Here is a 27,446-nt window from a genome sequence, read left to right as displayed (position 1 = left end):
CCTCTTAAAATTTTTACCATGAATAAAACGCCAAGCATCTCCCTACGACTCTGTAGTGACGGCAGCTGTAAAAGTTTTAACCGGCTGCAGTAGGGCGGTAGATTCCTTGATGGATCCCAGAGCAAATGATTTAAAGCAAAAAGCAAAAATTGCTTTTGGACCGATTCCAATTTTTCGCTATGAATCTGATAACGCGGGTTCCAGATAATGGAAGCATATCCCAATATAGGTCTTACTAACGATAAAAAAAAGAGTTTTAGTGACATAGGGGTCATTGAATTCCTTGGACCATCTTTTTACGAAAGCCAAAGTCCCTCTAGCCCTATTCACACACGATTCGATATGTAATTTGAATTCCAGTTTAGGGTCCATCATAACGCCAAGATTAGTAAAGTTTGTGACTTGCTTAATGATATAATCGCCTATCAAGTACTGATGGGATTTAAAAGATCTCCTCGTAAGACACATAAACTTGCACTTCGGTAAGTTTAGTGACATGACGTTCACATCACACCACTCAACTAGGTTATACAAATCCGATTGAAGAAGTGCCCTATCTTCAGGTGAGCGAATGGGCATAACCAGTTTGACATCATCAGCGTACATCAGCGGCATGAAGTGCTTCAAAACATTTAGGAGGTCATTAATGAAGAGCAGGAACAACACTGGACCAAGGTGACTGCCCTGGGGAACTCCAGAAGATACCTTGATGAATTCAGACAAGCAATTGTTAAACAAAACGGTTTGCTTTCTTCCTTCCAAGTACGAAGAAACCCATGAGAGAAGCCGTGATGGGAAACCCAATCGATCGATTTTTTGTAGGAGTAAGTGGTTGAGCGACTGTCGTAGTCGTCAACAACCAACCCTTTATTTTAAGAACAGTGAATTTATAACCAATTTTTAATTATTATACGCTTCCATATGTTTTATTGCATATGTTCTATTGAATTTAAACCTATTTGAATTTAAACGTATATTTATGAAGTATTATACGTGGAAATATGTACTTCATTACATATTTTATACTTTTATATTATATTTGAGCTATTCATGAATTAATTAGAATACGTATAACCATTATACGTAACACTCATGCTAAACTAGGATTAGCACTTATGGAATTGTAAATGAATGCTTGACCATATTTCGCCCCTCTGGCAACCCCAACTGATGAGTTGACAGGTGCCATATGTACATATATATATAATTTTTGTTTTGACATTTCTCTTTTTATATTTTACATTGTTACATTCGCAAATTTTGACCATCCCGGTGTGACTTGAACAAAATTGTAGTAAATTTTATACATAAAGATATCGTGAAGTTCTTTTAACAATTGTCCAACTGAATAAATGCAGAAATAAACAAGTGCAAAGTTGTTATTAATGCAAAGCAGTTTGTGAAGATGTATAGCCGCTAGGTTTGTAGTGATCACCGCCGCCTCTAGCAACCACATCGCCACCGCCACCATAACCAGATCATCGCCAACACCAACCACCATCATAACTTCACCACAGCTATATCCCACAAGCAGAAAAAGCAGGTAAATTGTGTATTGTCAGCTCCCCTAACCAGTGGTCCTTCGACGCCACTAAGGAAACCAGCGCAATAAAAACTGAAGTACCTTCGCCCTTTTCGTAAACCGTGAGTATTAAATGAGATATAATACAACCCAATCACGGAAAAAATACACATAAACGAGAAAACTCAAGGCAATTTTCATTTTCGAGGATTACAATTTCCCGCCAATAATCCTCATTTCCCGCCAAATTTTCTCAAGTTCCTACCAAATTTGCACATACCATTTCGTATATATATATATATATATATATATACATATAGCAATAACCCCATATTGCAAAACTCAGTACGGTATATGTGCAAAGCAAAATAGGAAAAACTCAGTAGTTAGCTACAGTGGGCACACTTGCTAAAAGCACCCCTTATATTTTAATGCGACAAATCTCTTAATAATTTAAAATTTTCTCATTTTAAATTAAAATATCTCTTGTCGTCAATTAAATATATTGCACAACCTCTGCTAACTTCTGATTTCTCCCCATTTAAATTAATATAAAACGCAAAAAACATTTGTAAATCTCCATACTTGCGTATACGGATAAACAAAAGAACGAAAGCGACATAAGAGGTGAAACAAAATCTCATACAGTGGTACAAGAGTGGTTCAGTGCGTACACTAGCGTTTAAAAAATATATCTCTCTTGTGTAAAGCTAAAAAAATTTCCCGAGTAATTTAGTATTTCACTCTGTATCCCCATTTATACAGTCCACAAAAATATCGATAGTGAAAATCTTAAAAAATAATTACTCATATTTACATATATATATTTATTTGTATTTGTATGTATTATATACGCATTAAATACAGTGCAAACGCAGCACAGTGGTCAAATTTGCTCAGTCTCACCCTCAAATAAATTTAACTTAAAAACTTTTTTTGGTTTTGAAAAGTATTCTCTCTTGCTATTTAACGTGAATATTTAAACGTAACTCCCTCACATAGTTAAAAGCAAATACTCTCTCTTCAAAAAAAAAAAAAGTTTCTCTCTGAAGTTAAATTTTTTGTTAATTCTCAACTCTAAGCGTCATAAAACAAAGTTCAAAATGAGTGACGATGAAACCAAAAAAGGTGGCTCCAAAACTCAAGGAGTTAAAAGATTTAAAATCTCGTCTGCCCCCAAAAAATTTACATCCGAAACGGACAATTTTATGGAATATTGTGCTCGGTTTAGGTCGATGTCGCTCCAAGACAACACGGAGTCCTCACTCAAAATAAAAAACTCAAACATAGAAAAATTCTGGAATAGAGTCCAAACCGTCTTCGATAAGATTGTCGAAACCCCAGATCAGGACCTGCCCGAAGATTTTCCAACATCTGCTAATAGCATATCCAGGTCCTGTCTCATAGCATACGAAGACACAAAAGCCCAGATCAAAGACCAGCTTCAGTTGCTTAAACAAGCAAATGCCCCCGCTCCCCTACCGTCACACCAGGTCCATCCGACAACTCCGGTATTTCGCTAAAAATCCGTCCCTGCGATACCGAAATATTTTATGGTGGTTATGAAAAATGGCCCTCATTTCGTGACATGTTCACAGCAGTTTATATTAACCATCCCAAACTCTCCCAAGCGCAAAAATTGTATCACCACAGATACAAAACCCAAGGAAAGGCAGCTCAAATAGTCAACCAATTTCCCTTGATTGATGACAACTTTGCCTTAGCGTGGGAAGCCCTAAAATCCCGATACGAGAACAGACGAGTTCTCTTCGATAATCAAATACGGGCGCTAATGAACTTAAAAACGATCACCACGGAAAACAGTGAAGATATACAAAAGTTGCAATCCTCAGTAAATAGTTGTCTTCAGATTCTCGCCACGCAACAGGTGTCCACAGATAACTGGGACCCCATACTTATTTATCTCGTGACCTCTACACTCCCTGAAAATACAGTCACGTTATGGGAGCAGTCTCTGACTTCAAGAAGAGAACTTCCTAACTGGTCCCAAATGGACCAGTTCCTCACAACTCGATATGAAGTCGTAGAGCGAGTCGATCAATGGCGACCAAATAAATTTAAAGCCACCCCACAAGCTAGGCCACCATTCAAACCCCAGCAGTCGCATCCCTTTCAAAATAGATCGACCTCCCACACCCAATCTCATATGACAGAGCAGCGAACAATGTACAAGTGCGCTATGTGTAAAACATCATCTCACCCCCTTATAGGTTGCTTCAAATTTAAGAAGCTGTCGACATCTGATCGCAGAAGGTTTGTGAGAGAAAACAATATGTGTTTCAATTGCCTCTCTCAGTCACACATATTGAAAGACTGTTCCAGTACTCAAACTTGCAATCAATGTCAAGATCGGCACAACTCAGTTCTTCATGAAGACACATCTCAAGTGCCGAAAAGACAACCCTCACGATTGCAAAGGACAGCCTCACAAGCCACGACCACGAATTCCACAGTCTCACCCGGTAATACTCCCGATCAAGCCAATGCTCTGGATGAAAGCCCTTCATGCTCGCAGAAAAGCCAAGTGCAATAGTTTTATTCCGAAAACGATTGTGAAATAATTTTACCCACGGCTATCGTTCCCGTAGAGCATAAAGGAGAAATTTTTAAACTACGAGCTCTTGTGGATCAGGGATCTGAACGAACCTTTATCTCTACCAGAGCCCACGATAGACTCAAGCTCCCATTCAAACCCTCTAGATTTGAAATATCAGGGATGGGCGGCAAGGTAGTTCAGACCTCAAACAAATTGTGCTCTCTGACTTTGGTATCACCCGATTTTAAAACCAGAATAAGTGCAGAGGCAATATTATTACCCCGGCTAACAAAAATGCTCCCCTCGCTTAAGCTCACTAGCGAGCTTCAAGCAAAATGGGCACACCTCAACCTCGCAGACTCGAACTGTCACTCCCCCTCGCAAATAGATCTCGTCCTAGGCAGTGATGTAATACCGCAAATCATCCAAAATGGCGTTGAGAAACTTTCCCCCCATCTTCTAGCGCAGAAAACCATTTTTGGATGGATTCTGAGCGGTAGAGCCCCTGTGATGGTAAACGCTTTCTGCATGCAAGTGTCAGAAGTGTCGAACGACGATCTTAACTCTCTATTGCGTAAATTCTGGGAATTGGAGGAAGTTCCCACCAAACCCCAAATAATCCCAGAAGACGAGTTTTGCGAAAATTTCTATGCAGCCACAACCTCACGCGATGATAACGGTCGTTATATCGTAAGGCTGCCGTTTAAACCCAGCTTCCCAGAGTCAATCTCATTATCCCACTCTCGGTCTTCAGCTCTAAGCCAGTTTCTTGGAATGGAGAGAAGTCTGCAGAAGAAAGGGGATTTAAAGACTCAATATGATAGTGTTCTAGAAGAATACCTCACCCTCGATCATATGGAGGAAACCGGCTCCTATGAAAAATTTGACGGAGGAAAATGCCTCTCATTTTATCTTCCTCATCACGCAGTTGTCAAACCCGACAAGAAGACATCAAAGGTGCGGGTCGTGTTTAACGCCTCAAAGAAGTCGGCATCTGGACATGCGCTCAACGACGTTCTGTATACCGGCCCTACCCTCCAGCCCGATCTGATGCTTCTGATTCTCAAGTGGCGTACCTACCAATTTGTTTTTAACGGAGACGTAGAAAAAATGTATCGTCAAATCATAATGCATGAAGACGACAGAGACTATCAGAGGATCGTCTTTCGCTCATCTCCGAGCGACCCCATAAAAGACTATCGTCTGAAAACAGTCACATTTGGTGTGAACTGTGCCCCCTACCTCGCCATACGTACTCTTCACCAACTGGCCAAAGATGTAGAAGAAACTTTCCCCAAAGCCGTCCCTGTTTTGACGAAAGAAACATATGTAGATGACATTCTCTCTGGCAGCCATGAAATTCTCTCTGCTGAAACATCTCTCTCCCAAGTCATCCAAGTGTTAGCGTCAGCAGGATTTCCATTACGGAAAATAACGGCCAATCACCCCAGTATAATAAAAACATCAAAGAAGAAGACTTGCTAGATACCAATCTTTTGGAATTCGAGAAAGCAAGCAACACCAAAACTCTCGGCATACAGTGGAAAGCTCTGACCGACACGTTTTCGTATACAGTGGACTCAATACCCCTCTCGTCCGCTAATACAAAACGACAAATTCTCTCCTCGGTCGCAAAACATTTTGACCCCGCAGGGTGGCTTACGCCAAGAGCTTTGGATAGACGGAACTGGCTGGGACGAACCAGTGAAGCCCCTCCGCTTCATTAAATGGACGCAGTTCGCAAAAAATTTACCCAACATCTCAGATATAAAGATACCTCGATGGGTTGACTATATGCCGAACCAGCAGGTTGAACTGCATGGTTTCTGCGATGCGTCAGAAAAGGCATATTGCGCCACTATATATCTGCGAACAACCCACGGTGCCACCACGTCGTCCCACCTTCTGGTCGCTAAAGGCAAGGTTGCCCCTCTTCGCACTACCAGTCTTCCAAGACTAGAACTATGTGCAGCTCTACTCCTTGCCCGACTAATCGCCGTCGTACAATCCCATCTCGAGCTCTCTCTTACAAATCTTTACATGTGGTCTGACTCGAAAATGGCTCGAAAAGCCTCCCGACGCTTGGAAAACTTTCGTATCCAATCGAACAGCTGATATTATGGATCTCGTCGGAAGCGCCTCCTGGAAGCATGTAGGCAGTCGCGACAATCCAGCAGATATGGGCACACGAGGATGCAAACCCATGGACTTGGCAAATTCTTCGCTGTGGTGGAATGGCCCTGCGTGGCTGACCCAGCCCCCCGAAGCTTGGCCAAACCCATCTACCCGCAGCATCAACCCGCCTGAAATGCGCCGAGTCGAAGTACTATACTCAGCTGAAGATGACCCCGATGTATTGGATCGATTTTCCTCTTTTCCTCGCGCCCTCAGGGTCATGGCATATGCTTTTAGGTTCATTAGTAATCTCAAGGACCGATTTCGAGGCATTAAACCCGCTTACTCTCCCTCTCTGTCTCATGAAGATCTTCGCAAAACAAAAAATAAACTTGTGACGTTAACGCAAACCCGATATTTTGCTCGCGAAAGAGCATGCTTGGAAAATGCAAAACCCATTGATAAAAGAAGCTCTCTACTAACCCTCAACCCATACCTCGATGAAAACGGGCTCCTCAGGGTTCATGGTAGATTAGTTCATTCGACGTTGACTTACAATGAAAAACATCCCGTTATTATCCCAGAAAAATCTAGATTCGCTGTCCTCTATATAAAGTACCTCCACGAACTTCTCCTCCACGCCGAAATACGTCTAATGCAGCAATGCCTCAGACAGGAAATCTATATTCCACGCCTAAAACCCCTCATAAAGAGATGCATCCATCAGTGCAAAACTAGTACCCTCCACAAGCAGCAAATGCGATCGCAAATCATGGCGGCTTTGCCCCCGGAACGATGCACATACGCTTCGCCTTTCACCACTACCGGTGTCGACTTTGCGGGGCCTTTTCAAATAAAAGCCTCCTTGCTAAGGTCTCACACCTTACTGAAAGGATACGTGGCCGTTTTTGTCTGTTTCGTGACAAAAGCTGTCCACCTTGAGCTGTGCTCGGACCTAACAACAAATGCCTTTCTCGCAGCATTCGCTCGCTTCGTCGGACGTCGTGGATATCCTGCCACAATGATGAGTGACAACGGCAAAACGTTTATTGGAGCTAAAAGAGCGACGGAAAAAGAGTTCGTTGACTTCATGAAAACTGCCTCTCAAGAAGTAATCGCAAAATACTCTCCCCAGGACATCAATTGGAAATTCATTCCGCCCGGAGCTCCCCACATGGGCGGCTTGTGGGAGTCTGCAGTGAAGAGTTTCAAACTGCACTTCAAGAGGACTGCAAGAACCCACAAGTTCACATTTGAAGAATTTACCACCCTCTTGGTAAGAATTGAAGCCGTATTAAACTCTCGTCCTATCTCACCTTTGTCCCAAGATCCCACCGAGTTTACCACGCTGACCCCGGCCACTTTCTCAGAGGTGGCCCCCTCCACGCTATCCCTGAAGTGGATCACGCGGATTTATCTCTTATAAACCGATGGGACAGGGTAAAAGGCTTACATCATCAGTTCAGCAAAAGGTGGAAGGAAGACTACCTAAAGGATCTCCAAAAAAGGCAGAAGTGGAAAAATCCACAACCCGAACCCAAGGTCGGTGAGTGTGGCTGCATTCACGACGACGCACTTCCCCCGACTGAATGGCGCCTTGGACGTATTGAAAAAGTACATCCAGGTCCTGACGGCCATATACGTGTTGTTGACGTTCGTACTCAAACCGGCACCCTCACACGACCACTTGTCAAGCTATGTTTCCTCCCTCAGACTGAAAGCCCACCCTCTCGGGCAACCCCGGAAATCGTAGCTACTCTCAAACCACCTCTGTCCACTCTTACCACATCACCGTCACTAATATGTCGTATTTTGCAACATAATGCCAGCTGAAATACCCTGTATCAGTATTTCTCTCCACTAAAATACTTTTACAACTGTAATTACAGATCGCTATGGATCGTGCAAATCAGTCGTCGTCACGAAGACCAGTGCGGTCGGAGATCGTTGCTCCAAACCGCGCCAATGAATCACGCAGCTCGACACTAATAACGGATTACCGACGGTGCCGCATATGCACCCGTCAGCACGCTCTTCGGAACTGCGTCATATTCAAAAAAATTTAACCACCCCAGAGATGGATGCTTGCACGAGCCCATAAGTTTTGCCTGAATTGCTTGGCATTATCTCACATCACCAGCGAGTGCAGCTCCTACGACAGATGCCGGATCTGTGGAGCGCGACATCACTCCCTACTCCATCGGCGGGACGCTACCCCAAGCGCCCAGCGCGCCATCCAGGCACCCCGGCCTGGCAGATCCGCCGTACTGGCACCCCCTGCCGCCACCGGGCAACCCCGTTCTCGCCCGGGAAACAACATTCCCTCAGCAGCACCCAGCATCGCACGACGCACCATTCGATGCACCACACAAGGGCTGCAGACCGCCAACGCTAGAGGAAAATTATCCCAAATCCTCGTGCGAGATGCATTGCGGACGCTTCAAGAGCTGCAAGAGGCTCTAGCCGCTGAACGCGCCTAGGGCGGGGACGATGGTTGAGCGACTGTCGTAGTCGTCAACAACCAACCCTTTATTTTAAGAACAGTGAATTTATAACCAATTTTTAATTATTATACGCTTCCATATGTTTTATTGCATATGTTCTATTGAATTTAAACCTATTTGAATTTAAACGTATATTTATGAAGTATTATACGTGGAAATATGTACTTCATTACATATTTTATACTTTTATATTATATTTGAGCTATTCATGAATTAGTTAGAATACGTATAACCATTATACGTAACACTCATGCTAAACTAGGATTAGCACTTATGGAATTGTAAATGAATGCTTGAACATATTTCGCCCCTCTGGCAACCTCAACTGATGAGTTGACAGGTGCCATATGTACATATATATATAATTTTTGTTTTGACATTTCTCTTTTTATATGTTACATTATTACATTCGCAAATTTTGACCATCCCGGTGTGACTTGAGCAAAATTGTAGTAAATTTTATACATAAAGAAAATAATATCGTGAAGTTCTTTTAACAATTGTCCAACTGAATAAATGCAGAAATAAACAAGTGCAAAGTTATTATTAATGCAAAGCAGTTTGTGCAGATGTATAGCCGCTAGGTTTGTAGTGATCACCGCCGCCTCTAGCAACCACATCGCCACCGCCACCATAACGAGATCATCGCCAACACCAACCACCATCATAACCTCACCACAGCTATATCCCACAAAAACAGAAAAAGCAGGTAAATTGTGTATTGCCAGCTCCCCTAACCAGTAAGGAATGGGAAAATTTATCAAACGCCTTACTGAAATCAGTATAAATGACATCAGCTTCGCAGTTCGTCCTAAAATTATTGGATACAAGGGTTGTGAACTCCAGCAAGTTAGACATAGTGGACTTACCCTTGCAAAAGACATGTTGAGACAGGTGCATTGCTGAAGATACTGTAAAAGCCAGTTGCTTTGTGACAATTGATTCAAATAGTTTTTGAATAGCACAAAGTTTGGCTATTACCCTATAGTTTGTAACACAAGATCTACTCCCACTTTTATAAAATGGTATTATAAATGACTCCTTCCACTTCTTAGGGAATATCCCTTGCCTCAAAGAGGCATTAAATAAGCAGGTAAGGGGTTGACAAAGAAATTGAGCGCAAGTTCTTACCACAACAGATGGTATTTCATCAGGTCCACTGGAGTAGGAAATTTTCAGACTAACCAGATGCCTTAGTACCTCATCTGTATGAATATATGGGATAAATACTGAGTTAAGTGAAGGTAGCATATATTGATAATCCACCAGAGGGGAGTCAGGGATAGTTGAATAATTAGATTTAAAAAAGTCAGCAAACATATTTGCAATCTCGGAGTCATTACTAGAGATCTGATCGTTATACTTCATTACAGAAGGAAATCCTTTAATTTTTCCTTTGGAGTTGACGAAGGAATAAAATGATTTTGGATTAGAAGAGATCCTATGCTTAATCTTCATCAGATAATTTTTATAGCATCATATCTGTAGCCTGTTTTACTTAAGGCGCAAGATAGAATATGCAGCATAATCACTATTAGAACCAGATAATTTGAAACGCTTGAAGAAGCGTGACTTTTTGTTTTTTAGATAGCTAAGTTCTCTAGAACTCCAAGCAGTAGCTGGGGGTGCTGAAGAGGTTTTGGAAAAAGGCACACATTTGAGAAATATTGCATGTAAAACGTTGGTGAAATTAATGGAGCTCGCTTCAATATCTCTGTCGTACTCAGGCCACGTTATTTTAGAGACCTCATCGACTAGTAAAGACCAATTGGCCTTCCTAAACAGAAACCGGCGAGAAGACGCATTCGGATCAGTAGTATTCCGCACCGGTAAACTGAGACAATCCAGGTATATTGAAAGTGCTGGATGATAAACATCCTCAAGTCACACCACTGGATCACATCGAGTTACAGAACAATTCGATGTGTCGTCTGAAAATATTAAATCAAGATATTTGCCAAATTTATTATACAACATTAGAAGCAGTGGGAACTAGCATTCCGTCAATAAAATTCCACGACACAAAGGGCAGATTGAAGTCGCCAGCCACTAAGAGAGAGTCAACAGACATAGACATAGCAAATATAAACTTTAATAGGGAAGAGTGTTTTAGGTATATAGAAATATCTGACTGAGGCGGAATATAAGACGCTACAAAATATTTATAAGTAGATAAGAGTTTAACTCGCACGCAGAGGATTTCAACATCAGCAGAATCATCGAAATACACTTCCTCAGCAGAGAACCTGGTATGTACGGCGATTAAAACGCCTCCACCAACTCTGTTTTGTCGGTCTTTTCTAAAGATCTCATATGAGTCTGCTAATATCTCAGAGTTAAACACCGTTGGTTTCAACCATGTCTCAGTAAAAACCAAAACGTCATAACAGAAGTCATGACTTCGGGGAAAAAGATCCACTAGTTTAGTATTTAAACCCCTAACATTCTGATAATAGACATTTAGATCATTACGAAAGGTATCAGACAAATCTACGACTCCGCGGAAATTTCTACGTCTTTTGGAAAAAAAACGGAAGGGTTTAATGTATACATTAAGCGCCAAATTCACGACACGAACATTTCCGCGAACATTCCGCAATCTTGTTCGCAGCTTTGGCCATACACCATACGAACTTTTGGCCGAACATTAGTTCTCTTTCAGAAAGCGATGAATACGGACAACAATTGTGCTGCAGGAATATTGCTCGCTGTGGCAATTAAGCGTAAAAAAAAGAGAGAAGATCGCAAAAAAAGAATTTGGTGCAAATAATGGTTTAATGTTCGTATGAGCAAGGCAACATTTGACCAACTTTTACAAAAAATTTTGCCATATTTATTATTCTTTTTAATTCTTTACAATAATCTTTGCTTTTTACTTGCCACAATGATGGTAAAGATTTATACATTTCAATAAATTCACTCAGAAATTTTTTATTGTCCATTTTACTTTTCCGCGCACGTCTGTTCCGTTCAGAAATTACTACGATTATGAGCTATTTCGCCATACACGCACGAACAGTTCGCGCAAATGTTCGCCAAAAATTAAAATATTTTGATTTTTGGCGAACATTTGCGCGAACTGGCAAACACCACCATACATGACAGAAAAGGTCGCAGAAACATGACATAACGGGAATGTTCGCGGAAATGTTCGTGTCGTGTATTTGGCGCTTTAGTGGGCCAAAGAGAAGCATTGAAAAGTTTGCTGTATTCATTTTCAACCACTCGAATTTTGAAAGAGAGTCTCACTAAAGACTTGATGTCAATATCTCTCTTTACTAATTTGAAACAAGCAATATTAGAAGCAGCAATGCCAAAGTGATCAGAGATGTAATTAACAATACTCTCCTCAGTAACAGACGTATTAAACGAGGACACATGAATCCATTTATACCGCACAAATACATCTAATTCGCCATTGCTACCACTAACAACAACACGCGATTTTTGTGTTATTTCTTTTGCTGCACTCTTTAGTTGTCTGTCAGAAACCTCAACAGATGGTTCATCTACATTATTTGCATTATTAGCTGCGCTAGCTGCAGCATCAGCATACGATAAATTGCCAGCAGAGCCAAAGATTATCGAAAAGCAAAGATGTTGCAGGAACGAAAAATCGTGTGAAGCAAGCTTCACAAAACTTCTAGTAGGTCACATTCACCACTTACCACAGCAGAATTTGTTAAATACCACTGTCTGTATTTGTTATTTAATAATTATTTGTACACTTTTTATTCAGCTAATGTGTTCATAATTTACATTTTTAAACTCTAAAACTACAATCAGTGTATTTTGTGTGCTTAAATTATGTTAAAAATTGTATTTAAGTTTTTGGTGTGGTGAAAGTGACCTACTAGAATTTTGTGAAGCTCCGCTGCTTTCCACTGAAGTTTGCACCAGCAACATCTTTACTTTTCGATAATCTTTGGCAGAGCACGACACTGAATTAGCATTTGTATTAGCATATGCCGCATTGTTGTCAACCTTTTGAGCATTAGACTTATTAGTATTATCAGTGGGCATATTTGAATTTGTTTTATGATTGTTAGCGTCTGCTTTAGTGGATTTAGATGAGGATACGGTAGATTTAGTTTTAGATGTAGAAGTAGTACCAGATTTCGATGTAGTTTTAGACGAATGTGCGACTTTAGAAGATGATGTGTTTTAGAAGAAGATGTAGATGTAGATGCAGGTGAAGAAGTTTTCTTTGTAGTAGAACTAGTAGAGAGAATTTTTGATGTGTGCGTCTGAGTAATAGCAACAGATGATGTAAGAGTAGTAGTAGGTGCAGTTGACGAAGCATTAACTGTGAGATTACAGAGAGGGGAATTAGGGAGCACTGTGCCAAGTGGGGTAGCGGGAAATTCCATAAGATTTCTTTGCATTAAGTCGTTGTTGTTGGGTGCTATGGGGAGAAATAGCGCACTATTTCTGGCACTCAGACAACTATATGTATCAGCAACATTTAAGTTGTTGTTGGATGGCTTCAAAGAGTCCATTATATGATTTTTTAAATCATCGAATTTGAAGAATATGTGAAAATATGAGAGCGAATAAAAAACACGTCCGTACGCGGCGAGAGACAAACGGTTAGATAATGCTATCAATTTGTGTAAGTTTAATTTTTTGCTTTATCGAAATCAAAATGCTAGAATGTTGTAAAACTCTTTTTGGCCATTCAATTGAGTACATCCAGCATAGAGTTTCTCCAAAAATGAAATTCTTCGTGATGACGTTCATAAGACTTAAAAAGAGTTTGCTAGAAACCTCGAGCTGCAAGTTCATGTCTGTGCGTTGGGCTCTGACATGGGTAAAGGCACCCGGATATTTTACTCCATAATTGATTTCATGGAGATTAAGAGGTCTGGCCGCTTATACCTTCGAACATACGCCATAGAATCTTGCGCGTATTATATGCCGAGGACTTCCTGTATACGTTGCTAATAAAATTACCATTTGTCCAGCTGCGGCAATATTTCCATCATTGGAAACTGCATGACGTAATTTCTTCAACGTGCACCCTCTTTTGGTTCAACCGAATAAAAAGGAGATGCTCACTTTGATTTGTTCGAATAGATTCGAATAGACTGCATTCCACTTTCTGGCAAAAGCAAAGGGCTACCTATATACCAAATTTCAGGTAAATCGAAAAATGAATATAATTTGTTCGAATAGATCGGTCCCTGGTACACTTTCCGGAAAAAAAAGAATCATATATATGCTTCTTTTAATTTTCTGACCAGTTTTTAATTATTTGAATGTTTATAGGCTTTCCTGATCTTTTCGATTTGAAACGAAAACACTAAAACATTTAGTTTTCCTCCATTTTTACCCAACGTTTCGCCAAACTCCTTGGCGAAACGTTGGGTAAAAATGGAGGAAAACTAAAGTTTTTAGTGTTTTCGTTTCAAATCGAAAAGATCAGGAGAATCATATATATTTTTGTAGGTAAAGGGCTACCTATAAACCAGATTTCAGGGGAATCGAACCATGATATAATTTGTTTGAATAGATCGGTCCATTGTCTACTTCCTGGAAAAAAGGATCGTAAATACTAATCGGTCAAAAGATCGGTCCCTAGTCCATTCCCCAAAAAAACAAGTGTCGTAAATACTAATCTATGCAAACGGCTACTTATGTATGTATAAACCAAATTTCAAGCAAATCGAACCGAATAAAATGGTTTTAGTTTGTTCTAATAGATTCGAATAGACTGCGGTCCACTTTCAGGAAAAAAGTATATACCAAATTGGATGCAAATCGAACCATGACAACAATCTGTTCAAACAAATCGGTTCTAGTCCATTTCCCGAAAAACAAAGTGTATTAAATATTAATCTATGCAATATATACCAAATTTCATGCAAATCGAAAAATTTATAGAATTTGTTCGAATAGATCGGTTCCTGATCCACTTCCCGGAAAAAAAGAATCATAAATACTAATGTAGGTAACGGGAACTCTAACACTTTCTCGATATAGAGAAGAAACTCCCAGGATGCTGTAACTATAACATTCTACTAGAGATGTAGATTAGAATTCGATTCGTTTTCCAATAGTAGTCTAACCTAAATGTTTGTTGGGATATGGCTTGTAGCCATTGATTGAGCAGTGGATATCGAATGTTAGCGAGGGCGTTTGCATTGCCTCTATCATTTTCTGGGACATCTTGTATTATTCATTCAGAGTAGAGTCCTGCATGAATGCGTTCACACGTGAATGTACAATGAGACATACTGATACTGTCTCAATATCCATTGTACTACACGCCAATGAGTTGTAAGAGTAATAGTATGCAAAGAGAAGTTGTAAGTACCCGCATTTTGTCTGCGTTATATATGTGCGCATTCATATCGTTACCAAAGAAATTCATACATACACATGTCTCATCGAGAAGCACAATGAGATAAACGTTGTACAAGTTGTATCAATGAATATACTATGAGCACTAAGTACCTACTTGCTTTCGCTCTAAAATGATGTGTGCATTTATGAAAAGTTAAATGTTTGCGTTCAAAATATGAAATACGTAACAAAAATTATGAGTATTATTTTTAAGTGGCGAATGCAACATTTTTTAATAAGAAATAAAAATACTAAATATCTTTCCTTAAGAGCTAATAAAAGTTTACAAATCAGCCATGCTGGAGAAATTTGCAATGTTTCCCGCCTTTCATACAAAAATTTCAAAAATTGAGAAAATATGAAAATATATATTTGCTCCATTATCCCTAATCACCATCAACTTGTATGATGTATGTACAGAATTATTCTAGGCTGAAGGTCATTGATTATTTGGTAAAACGTTATTTCCATAAAATGAATACACATGCATGCACAAAAAAATAAAAAAATGTAAGGCGCGATAACCTCCGAAGAGATCTAAGGCCGAGCTTCTCTTCCAATTTGCGTCGTGCTCCTCTTGATTTTCCCTACAAATTGGCCGGACGGGACCTACATGATTTTATGCCGACTCCGAACGGCATCTGCAAGGCAGATGAGTTTTCACTGAGAGCGTCTCGTATCCTATTCAAATAAATGAAATTAATCAAATATATATATATTAAACTCTGTAAATCCTGACAAAATGAATTATTAAAGTAATAATTAAAACTCTAACAACTAGTGTCGTGACAATTTTCAGAAGTGAGCTGAATTCGCGCGCTATAAAAGTTAAAAATACACGCACGAATGTAATATACAATTAAGCACCATTCGTTTATGCTTGCGCGCTTCGTTAAAAAGCCAAGAAAAAAAATTGTGAAATTCTGAAACACGCATACGAACGTAAATTTTCATGCGTTGTGTCGATCGGTCGGGTTGATAAAATATGTAAATCATGATGCCGAAATTCAGTTATTTAAAAGTTGAGCAATTACGTCGAAAATTGCGAGACATCGGTTTATCCACCCCAGTAATAAATCGCAACTCGTGGAAAGACTATGCGAACATTTCAGTGAGGAACGTTTCACAAGTGCTTTAAATGATAGTACAAACGTAAGCAAAAATAGTCAGGAAGTCGAATTTCCTTCGTACTTACATAGCATGAAGACAGGCCACTGAGTAGCTCATCGCCAGTTACAATGACGGTGCCTGCATCTTCATATTCATGCATCGAAACTACGGCAAATAGTGCAATGATAATGGCACCTTTGCAAAACGAAACACGATTTGCGTGTAGAAGTACAGAAGCAAACGTTTTTCTACCGACGTTTTATGGTAGCACGCCTATGTACTCCTCGTCTTTTCTGCCCAACGTACAAGGGTAATCGAATATGCTAATTCCATCAACCGACGTATATGGTCAACGTTTATATGGAAATTCGAATGCATATATTGTACCAACAACGTCATACGGAGTTCATACGTATACAACTCCATACAACGCATTTTCTCTGCCAAACGTTCAAGAGCAGCAGAAAATTCATAATTCAACGGCTAGCGCAAGTGGTAGCAGACACGTTCATTGGGGTGCGCAAACGATAACGCCGCAGCCAATATTCTCTGCCGCAAACGCAGTCAACGCTAACCTACCGCGCAGTGATACAATGCTAACCGACATGAACGCGCAACAACATGTTGAAATACCAACGAGATGGTCAAACGAAATTTCAATCGGTAACGGACAAAATTTTTGTTGTAGAAATGAAGCGGCAAATTCATATCCAATACAGCAAACGAACGTGAACAGTAACGAAATAAGAATAAGTGCAATGCCAACAAGACAAGAACAAATAACGTCGCAAGAATTTGCAAATGTAAACAAAGAATATAATAGAAAGAGAATTTCAGTTTTTGGTGACGTTCGTAACATGGTTCAATTATGTACAGGTTGGCTTATCTCATCAGCTGATTTTATTTATGTCATTGCATGGTCGAAGGGATTGTCAAAAGGAGATGGCAAACTCAAAATGAAACCAACACATTGGCAACATTTTACTTACACATACAAAAACTGCTAAGTTTTATGTTTCCATTCCATACCATTCGTACCAACACCAATACACAGATTTTGACAATTTGAACAGACATATTTTGTTGCTTTACAGATGAGCCAACCTGTATATTGTTGAACCATGGTTCGTAATATAATTGCAATTCTACCGTCGTACGATCCGTGTAAAAAGATAATAAATTCAGAACAATTTATAAACCGTGTTAACCAACTGCGTAGTGTTTATTGTTGGGAATTTAAAATTCTTTTGTATGTAATACAAACGAAACTAGAAGGTGTTGCAAAAATGTGGATAGATGCCAGTGCGGAAATCTTTACAGATTGGCAAGATTTTGTGTACGAATTTCTAAACGAATTTCCATGTTCTTTGAATGCTGCGGACATTCATATGGAACTTATGAGCATGAAAAGAAATAATAGTGAAAGTGTAGAAGCATTTTACTATCGTGTATTGGCGACTGGTCGCCGAGGTAAAGTTGACGATACGTCAATAATAAAATACATAATTAATGGTATAAACGAAAACGGTTTAAAGCAGTGTGTATCTGTGCATAACTATCAAACATGTAGTGAATTGCTGCGAGCGATTGTGAATTATTGTAAGCACAATAATTTGAAAAGCACGAATTTTGCAAATGTAAAACAAAACGAAGGGCCGACAAAGGCAAATACGAAAATAGAGAATCAGAGAAAAACAGCGATATGCTACAATTGTAATAAGGCAGGACATTTGTCGCGAAACTGTCCTGAGCCACAAAAACGAGAACGATGTTCAAAGCCCTGCAAAAACGCTCCACGTCATTTTACTAGTCATTTTACGGTCATTGTGACTTTCTGCAGCGGTTATATTCATAGTCATTTTTGCATGGGCGGATTAGGTTTTGTGACCAAATTTTCCGTTTCGTTCCTATTAATGTGATCTTGCATTCCGCTCCCACCTATAGGATGTGAGCATAGTACTGTGCTGCTCACACACGTCACAATGCTGGTCAAATGGCGGTCATTTTTCCGTCATTTCACTCTACATTTTCGAGTCATTTGACAATCAATTTTACTGCGGTTTTACCATTTATATAACCGCCATATAACGTGAATTTTACCTGCAGATTTACTTTACCTGGAGCAGCCATATGAATAAAATATGAACCAAAAAAATTGAATTTTCAATATTATTATATATGTACATGAAATTGGAACTTATATTAATCCAGTTCATATAAAACAGAAGAAATTTAATAATAAATAAACTCGCTTAATTGGTTTTTGTTTTCTAATTGAAATCTCTTCTAAGCGAGCAAAAAAATAATATTAAGCTTTAGAAAAAATAATCTACAACTTAAAGCTTATTAGAAATTCAGATCAAGAATATTCAAAGGTGTCGTGGATCCGATTGCTGTCGTAATTGAAGAACTTAAAAATGTACGACTATTAATTGAGTCAGACTTATTATTGTTCTAAATCTAATCATTCAAGCAATAATTCTGCAACCCTTAGCAGGAGTATTGATTGGTTTCAAATCTAATTCCGACAGCAATCGTATCACGACATCCCTTATTATATATGCACATGAAATTGTAACTTAAATTAATACAGTTCATATAAAGAAAAGTAAGTATTTTAATAATAAATAAACTCGCCTGATTGGTTTTCGTTTTCCAATTGAAATCTTTTCCAAGCGAACAGAAAATAATTTTAAGCTTTAGAAAAAACTCCAATAATTTGAATCAATTTAAATCTACAACTAAAAGCTAATTAGAAATTCAGATTAGATTTACTCTTTTTTTCAGATCAAGAATATTCAAAGGTGTCGTGGAATCCGATTGCTGTCGTAATTGAATTTGAAAGTAATAAAGTAAAATAAAATATGAATTTAAAAATGTAGGACTGGTAATTGAGTCAGACTTATTATTGTTCTAAATCTAATCATTCCAGCAATAATTCTGCAACCCTTAGCAGAAGTATTGATTGGTTTCAAATCTAATTCCAACAGCAATCGTATCACGACATCCCTTATTATATATGCACATGAAATTGTAACTTAAATGAATACAGTTCATATAAAGAAAAGTAAGTATTTTAATAATAAATAAACTCGCTTAATTGGTTTTCGTTTTCCAATTGAAATCTTTTCCGAGCGAACAGAAAATAATTTGAAGCTTTAGAAAAAACTCCAATTATTTGAATCAATTTAAATCTACAACTTAAAGCTAATTAGAAATTCAGATTAGATTTACTCTTTTTTTTTCAGATCAAGAATATTCAAAGGTGTCGTGGAATCCGATTGCTGTCGTAATTGATGAACTTAAAAATGTACGACTAGTAATTGAGTCAGACTTATTATTGTTCTAAATCTAATCATTCAAGCAATAATTCTGTAACCCATAGCAGGAGCATTGATTGGTTTCAAATCTAATTCCGACAGCAATCGTATCACATCCCTTATTATATATGTACGTGATATTGCAACTTAAATTAATACAATTGATATAAAGAAAAGTAAGTACTTTAATAATAACATAAACTCTCTTAATTGGTTTCTGTTTTCCAATTGAAATCTTTTCTAAGCGAGCAGAAAATAATTTTAAGCTTTAGAAAAAACTCCAATTATTTGAATAATCTACAACTTAAAGCTTAGTAGAAATGCAGATTAGGTTTACTCTTTTTTCAGATCATGAATATTCAAAGGTGTCGTGGAATCCGATTGCTGTCGTAATTGATGAACTTAAAAATGTACGACTTGTAATTATGTCAGACTTATTATTGTTCTAAATCTAATTATTCAAGCAATAATTCTACAACCCTTAGCATGAGTATTGATTGGTTTCAAATCTAATTCCGACAGCAATCGTATCACATCCCTTATTATATATGTACGTGATATTGCAACTTAAATTAATACTGTTGATATAAAGAAAAGTAAATACTTTAGTAATAAATAAACTCTCTTAGTTGGTTTTTGTTTTCCAATTGAAATCTTTTCCTGTGCAAGCACATCGCTAACCTGTGTTGGCAAAAGATATGATTATACTGTCTTCGATAGATAGTCGGACGAGCCGCTACTCGGCGAAGTAGAGATGACCGTTGTGTCGGTGGCAGCTGTTACAACAGCAGTTGCTAACTTTACACCATCCGTACAGTGTGATGAATGCTTCACTGCCTTTTCCAATTGCTTGGCGCCAGCAATTTTTGCTGTTTGTAAAGCTTTAGCTGTAATGCAAATGTATAGATGGGTTAAAGTGGTTTTCGTATGTTATTCAACAACTCACCCTATACCATCATCACAGCCTCCTCATCGATTTTGAATATGTGTACTGTTTCAGTATTCAGACCCAGTTCGTTTGGTGCAATATTTTCGATTTGATGAATATGTATACTATCCGTTAGGAAGACAATTAGGTGCAATCGATTCATTCATATACTGTGGGTATTTGAACCGTAGACGCAATGGCAGATATTTTGATTCTTTTTGAAGTGTAACATTTTTAAACAGTTGGGTTTCTCTGCTGTCACCATCACCACGAGAGAGCTGTTGAAGAAACGCTCGACCAAGATAATATGTGAGATTTACACGCATAGATTTCTTCCACCTTTTCACAGTTATTGATGGAGAAAATGCGAAAGCCATATTTACCATCCAATACCGAAATAGAACTGTAGAGGAAGAAACATTTTATAAAATTTAATAGAATCAAAAAATGATAGTTGTGCTAAAATGGGGTAACGTATTGTATGTTAAAGTATAGCGAAGTCTCAGCGGCTTTGTCTTGGTGAAAATTGAGTTTGAATAGGTTTTATTCTTCATTCTTAGAAACATGTACGAAGGTACCTGGTAAGATATTAAAAATCCTCAACGCTTTTTTTTGCTATAACTTAAAAAAAGTCATATTCAAACTTCTGCTTAACTTCTACATATCAATAGCTACCTTTACCACCAGGAATCACTATTGCTTCTACGCCTATGCTATTGTTTCCTACATCGATGAGCTTTGTAATAAAATAAACAGCTATCTCCCCAATCTCTCCAGTTTTGTCGCCTCGCGAAACCTGATATTTTCACCAACCAAATCATCGGTGACCTTATTTAAAACATGACCGCGCCAAATATCGACCATATGGCATTACCCTACCGACTGTCTTACACCCTAAACTTTTTGGGTGTGACTTTCGATCAGGATCTACATCTTGGAGAGCATGCACTAGCAATTGTAACGAAAATCGTCGTTGGTGTGAGGGCTTAGCCGATCTCCATAGCGCCCGACTATGAGGAGGAGCTGTTTAGGACTGGCATCTACGCCGTTTCGCCTCATAGGAGGGCGGCGGGATGTCGGTGACCAAGAACTGCCAACCCCCTAATCCAGGGTGTTATGCGGACCGTGCCTATTGGACGATTTGTAGCCAGGGGATAAATTCGGCTGTATTCGAACGGAGCCTTCCCGATACCGGACCACCTCGGGAAGTATTGATGGCCTTACCACAGTAAGGGGCGCTGCTGTGACTGACGGTTCTTTCACCGTATATAATACTGGACCGCTGAGCCCGCCTTGTCGGGCTGGTGGTCGTACGACCAAGGTGAACGACTCATTACCCAATTTTCATAAGGACGATGATAAGAAGAGAACTGAGCCGCAAGCCAAGGACGACAAATACGCATTAAGCGATGCGTCGGACTCGGGGAGCGAGAGTAGTGCTAATTCAATGAACTCCGTGTTGGAGAAGCACACAAATGAAAAAGGAGTAGAAGAGTGGAGAAGGGTACGGAGCAAAGAGCTCTCTCGAAGTACCGTGCAGTACTAAGAATTGTACAACGCTTGGGAGCAGTGGTGGACCCAACAGAAGAGGAGATCGAGCGCTTGGCATGGGCTCATGAGGCGGTAGAAGTAGGTCGAAGGCAGTTCAAAAGGTTTGCTGCGAGAAACCCTCGGTTCTGCAACCGGTATGAGGAGGAAGAAGCGTCGAATGGCAGAATTAAAAGGCAACGTTCGGCGGAAGGCGACAAGCCTGCTTTCAAGAGGCAGAAAGGGCCCAGTCCCAGAGCCGCGACGCAGGGCAGTCCCATAGACAAGACAAGTAGGCCCAAAGCTGTAAGAAAGATGGGCCCCAATAGCGAGGTAGCAACTACCTCGAAGGCTGCGAGTCAGAGGGAAGTTCCAACTATGGAAGTAGGAGATAAGTCAAAGGGAGATAACGCTAAGACTCCGACTTTCTCGGAGGTACTAGAGGGAGCTAAGACTCTGGCTTTCTCGGAGGTGCCAAAGGGAAATAACACTAAGACGCCGGCTTTTCCCGAGAAGATGAGTGATGTGGCAAAACAGTCACTGACTGTGGCGCTGGTTGATCGTAGCAGTCCTTTCGAACAGATGACTAGTGAAAGGTGGAGATCTGTAGAAAAGGAGCTTATTAGCTTAATGCTTAAGATGATGCGGGGATAACCAAGTAAGCTCCTTCCAACCTTTTATTCGGGGGATGGTATAATGGTATGAAGATGATAGCGTGCGACAACATCGCGAGCTTGCGGTGGCTGGGGGAAGTGGTTCCAAACCTCCAAAGGCAGGGCACGAACGCGCGTTTTGAGATGGTGGATAAAGCGCAAATCCCCAAGGTACCAAAAGTTAAGGTATGGATACCGTGCGTGATGAAGTCGGAGGATACACTGCGACTTTTGCAGAATCAGAATCGGAACATACCGACACAGGATTGGAAGGTACTTACTGTATCTCGGCCTACGGAGGAAGGTCAGTTATACATCTTCCAAATAAACAAGCAGGCGGAGGATATATTGTACGCGCAGCTTGGAAAAATGTCCTTAGGTACAGGCAAAATTTATATGCGACTCAGGAAAAGAAGTTGCGGGTATTAAAGTCCTAACACGCCGGACGTGGGCGAAGTCGAAAAGGACCTCAAAAGCCTAAGGGAAAAAAGACAGGTGGAGGTAGCCCACGTCACCCCGAATGTGTTAGAAGGGGACCAACAGCCAGATGGTGCTGTGAGTCGCACAGAGGAACACCCGGCACAACAGGTACAAGAGGCTGAAGGGGGCTTCGAACACTCTAAACCAAAAGGGCTAGGGGAGAACGACGACGTCACGATGAAGGTGCTGGAGGGGGACAAGCAGCCCATTGGTGCTGCGAGTCCTACAGATAAACCTCCAACACAGTAAAGTGGCGTCGAGCGAACTCCTTCTCCTAACGCGCTGATCCAGGAGCCGTGGCTTCCATCGGGAGGAAAGGTTTCTGGACTTAGCGCGCGCGGATTTGGCGTTTAATATGTGCAAACGGAAGAACGGGTGCGAGCTGTAGTAATGGTAAGGAAACAGCTGCATTCATATATGCTGCCTAATTACACTACTGAGGATCACGTAGTGGTGGTGAAATCACCGGGCTCAGATGGTACATGTCCGGCCATGCTACAAGTTTCAAGTAGGGCGGTCGTGGGATGGCTTAAAATAATATTTGATGTGTGCATAAACTGAATCATGTACCGCACTCTTGGAGAACTGCTCGTGTGGCTTTCCTACCAAAGGCGGGGAAGATCGGTCACGTGTATCCCAAAGATTATAGACCCAATAGCTTAACATCATTTCTGCTCAAAACCTTTGAGAGGCTGATAGATGTGTACATAAAGTCCAACGTGGATGAAAAGCTGCTCTCCACAACACAACAGGCGTACACCAAAGGCAAGTCAGTAGACACGGCATTGCATAGGGTGGTAATAAGCATAGAAAAAGCCCTGGAATATAAGGAATATGCTCTAGAAATCTTCTTAAGCATTGCCGGGGCTTTCTAAATGGGCGATTATTGATGGTCTTAATTACGTTAAAGTACATCCAGCCTTACCCAGATGGATCGACTGCATGTTAAACTGCAGTAAGATTACATCGCAATGGGGATTGTACGCAGCCACGAAATTAGTGGACAGGGGCACTCCGCAGGGAGGGGTGCTATCACCTCTGCTGTGGACGCTGGTCATTAACCAACTGCTTAGGGGATTCTACGAGGGACCAGAAAAACTTACGGTTTACGCAGATGACGTTGCATATGGTCTTGTTTACAAAGAGGTACAAGGTCCCTAATTGGACGAGGCCTAAGTTAGGAGGGGCGACCCTACGGGAGAAACCTTGCACAAAATATCTAGGAATGATCCTAGACAGTAAGCTGTCATGGAAGCTCAACGTGGAGGAGAGGGTGAGGAAGGCTTCAACGGCACTTTATGCATGTAAAAGAATGCAAAAGAACCGGCATATACGGTCAGAAGGAACTCGATGACGATGCCTCAAAACTAACAACCAAAAGCAATAATTATCATTTCACTGACACAAATTTTATAGTTTTTTTTCGGTATTTGGATTTGGACACAATGTTGTTGTTGTTTTTGTAGCGATAAGGTTGCTCCCCGAAGGCTTTGGGGAGTGTTATCGATGTGATGGTCCTTTAGCCGGATACAGATCCGGTACGCTCCGGTAACACAGCACCATTAAAGTGCCAGCCCGACCATCTCGGCAACGATTTATGTGGCCACATTAAACCTTCAGGCCATCCCTCCCTTCTAACAAACAGGAAGGCAAAAGTAATTGTCAAGTGATAAGTTGCAATTGTTTAACATAGTGCAAATACACTAGCGATTCGTCTCTGATCCGCATCGAAAGTTCGTTTCGTAATAGAGAATGAGGCCCTAAGATTTTTTCAATTTGTATTTTGACTTCCCAGCAACAACAGAATCATGTTTAATTGTACACCGCACAAGCATTATAGCATCATGTAACGAAGCTCAGTTTCTTCCAAAAATTTTTCAACACTGCCACGTAAAATCAATGTACTTGTTCTAGCATTAACGCAACCTTTAAATAATTATATACTATAAAAATGAAATTAATGCCAAACCTTGGAAAATATTGAAACGTTCACCACCAACAAAATGCAAAAACTCTTCATCCTCCTCCCGTGACCATTCTGTCTTCTTTATGCTAGGATCAAGCCATTCGTACCAGCGTGCCTTACATTGCTTGGCAGATTTGCGGTGCAGCAGTGATGCAATACGTGACCACTGGTTTTTGCCATATTTCATTACAGCTGCTTTGAGGATTTCATCCTGAAAGTTATCAATTTAGTTAATAAACGGCCAAGAATAACCAATCGCGTCAAATGCTTACCTCAGTGTTTCTCCACACACCACCTTTTATCGTAATTCGCGGCATGGTGCTATATAATTGTGAATTCTTTCGATGAGCACAAAAATCAAATCAAAAATTTTTGTCGAAATAAACAGCAAAAATCATTGTATATTAAAGACTTTGGGAAATTTTTAGAATAGCACCCCCCGAGTTCGGGGTAAAACTTGGTATCAAATGAAAGAGGGAGTTCTCCCGATCACAAATATATACATTTTAAAGTGCGCAAACTTATAATTTAAAAGTTATTTGTTGTTAAAGTTTGCAAATTTAGCAAATTTCTATAGCACTTTAAATTACAATTTACACATTTTTCAAAACCTTAATCCACATACATATCTATATAAATTGGCAACGATAAACTTAAATTGCATTTTTGTATATTTCACATTTCATTTTTGCATTGTTTTCACTTATTATAAATGTTTTTATTAAATCAATCGCGCTTTTGTAGCAACATGCACATATATATATATATATATATACATATATTTTATTGATGACATTACAAAGCTGTGCTGCCACATATATATACGTATACACATATAAAATTTGTATAGACATTTGCAAACTTTAACACCAAATAACTTTTAAATTATAAGTTTGCGCACTTTAAAATATATATATATGTGATCTGGAGAACTCCCTCTTAATTTTAAATCTTTCCGGAGATATTCCATTTAAAACTCTCAAAATTGAAAAAATTTTCGACCGCCAAATGTTTTGCTGTCTCTGCTGAATTAGAAATGGCGGATTTTTTTGCACGCAAAAATGACGTATTTTGCTATCCCTATAAAAATTATAGGTGCGAGAGAGCACGATACATTGTGGGAAAGCTAAATTTGTCAACATGCTATTTCATTTGGAGAATTTTTCATTCCAAATCGTCACCCCTGTCAAAAATTCGTGTGTCTGTGTACGTTTTTGGTCACACGATTTTTGCAGGGAGTGTTCGAAAGTGGGGTACTCCACAAACAATTGCAAAGTAAAAACGCCGAAAGATAATTGTAACACCGTGAATGAAATCAAAAGTGATTTTATAATTACAAATATTGAAATAAATGGTGTAAAGACAAATGCTTTTATAGATACGGGTAGCAGTAGAACGTTAATAAGAAAATCACTCGCGCATAAAATCGGAAAAATCGGTGAATGTTGTGTTACATTAAAAGGTTTCGGTGGAGCATCATATAAATGTACGTCCAAACTGAATGTAATGCTTAATATAGACGGAAACGCATCCGAGACGGAAATCCTTATCGTAGATGATGAAATGATTGATTATCCAGTGCTAATCGGTGTTAACGTAATATAATGCGCTAATAAACCATTCGTATTCAAAGGAAAAGAAATGTGGGTAGTCGAAAAACCCAATAACGAAATTCTAAGCATCACAGATGGTGAATTCGGTGAATTAAATAAGATGTTACGAAAACATGATCGATGTTTCTCTGCTGAGTCGAGTTCAGTGGGTAAAACGAGTATAGTTAAAATGAATGTTTCATTGCTGTCTGATACGCCAATTAATATGAAACCATATAGACTGCCATTCGCGCATCGCCCTATCGTAAAAGAGATTATCGAAAATCTGTTGAAAAGTGAAATAATCCTACCATCAAATTCTCCGTACGCATCGCCTATTGTGCTCGTGGAAAAGAAAAATAAAGAGTTCCGAATGTGTGTGGACTACCGACAACTAAATAAAATTACCGAAAAACAACCATATCCAATGCCAATAATTGATGAAATTTTCGCGATGTTATCTGGTAATCAGTTTTTTACGACATTAGACTTTAAAATGGGTTATCACCAAATCGAGGTGAACGAAAATTCGAAAAAGCTAACCGCGTTTGTGCCGACGGAAGGTCATTACGAATATAACCGGATGCCATTTGGTCTCGTTAATGCTCCGGCAGTTTTTCAAGAAGCTATGAATAAATTAATCGAACAGTGTAAATCGAAAAATATAATTGCTTATAAGGACGATGTGATTATACCTAGCAAATCAGTTGAAGAAGGTATACGCAAATTAGATGATTTTCTGTGTGTCGTAAAAGAAAACGGTCTAACGTTAAGATTGTACAAATGTGGTTTTTTAAAAGACGAGATCGAGTTTCTCGGACATAAAA

At 39.6% G+C, this 27,446-nt stretch overlaps 1 protein-coding gene across 5 annotated transcripts in view; it reads right to left on the bottom strand.

Annotated features, from left to right (window-relative positions):
- The window catches only part of Mvl (Malvolio), a 1,196,163-nt gene that overhangs the window by 83,172 nt on the left and 1,085,545 nt on the right, over positions 1–27,446 (bottom strand). For 2 of the 5 annotated variants that reach the window (XM_067759811.1, XM_067759819.1), the window contains 2 exons: positions 20,420–20,804; positions 18,425–20,360 (listed from right to left, as the gene is read on the bottom strand). The exons of 2 other annotated variants lie outside the window; for them this stretch is intronic. In XM_067759811.1, coding sequence (XP_067615912.1) covers positions 20,666–20,804 — 139 coding nt within the window. In that variant the 3' untranslated portion in view covers positions 18,425–20,360; positions 20,420–20,665. Of the gene's footprint in view, positions 1–18,424; positions 20,361–20,419; positions 20,805–27,446 lie in introns of those variants that run through there. One more of the 5 variants, XM_067759812.1, reaches the window with a different exon arrangement.

Source organism: Eurosta solidaginis, chromosome 1 (genome assembly GCF_040869045.1).
Source record: "Eurosta solidaginis isolate ZX-2024a chromosome 1, ASM4086904v1, whole genome shotgun sequence".
NCBI classification, from domain to species: Eukaryota; Metazoa; Arthropoda; class Insecta; order Diptera; family Tephritidae; genus Eurosta; species Eurosta solidaginis.
This window is presented reverse-complemented; position numbering and strand designations above follow the sequence as displayed.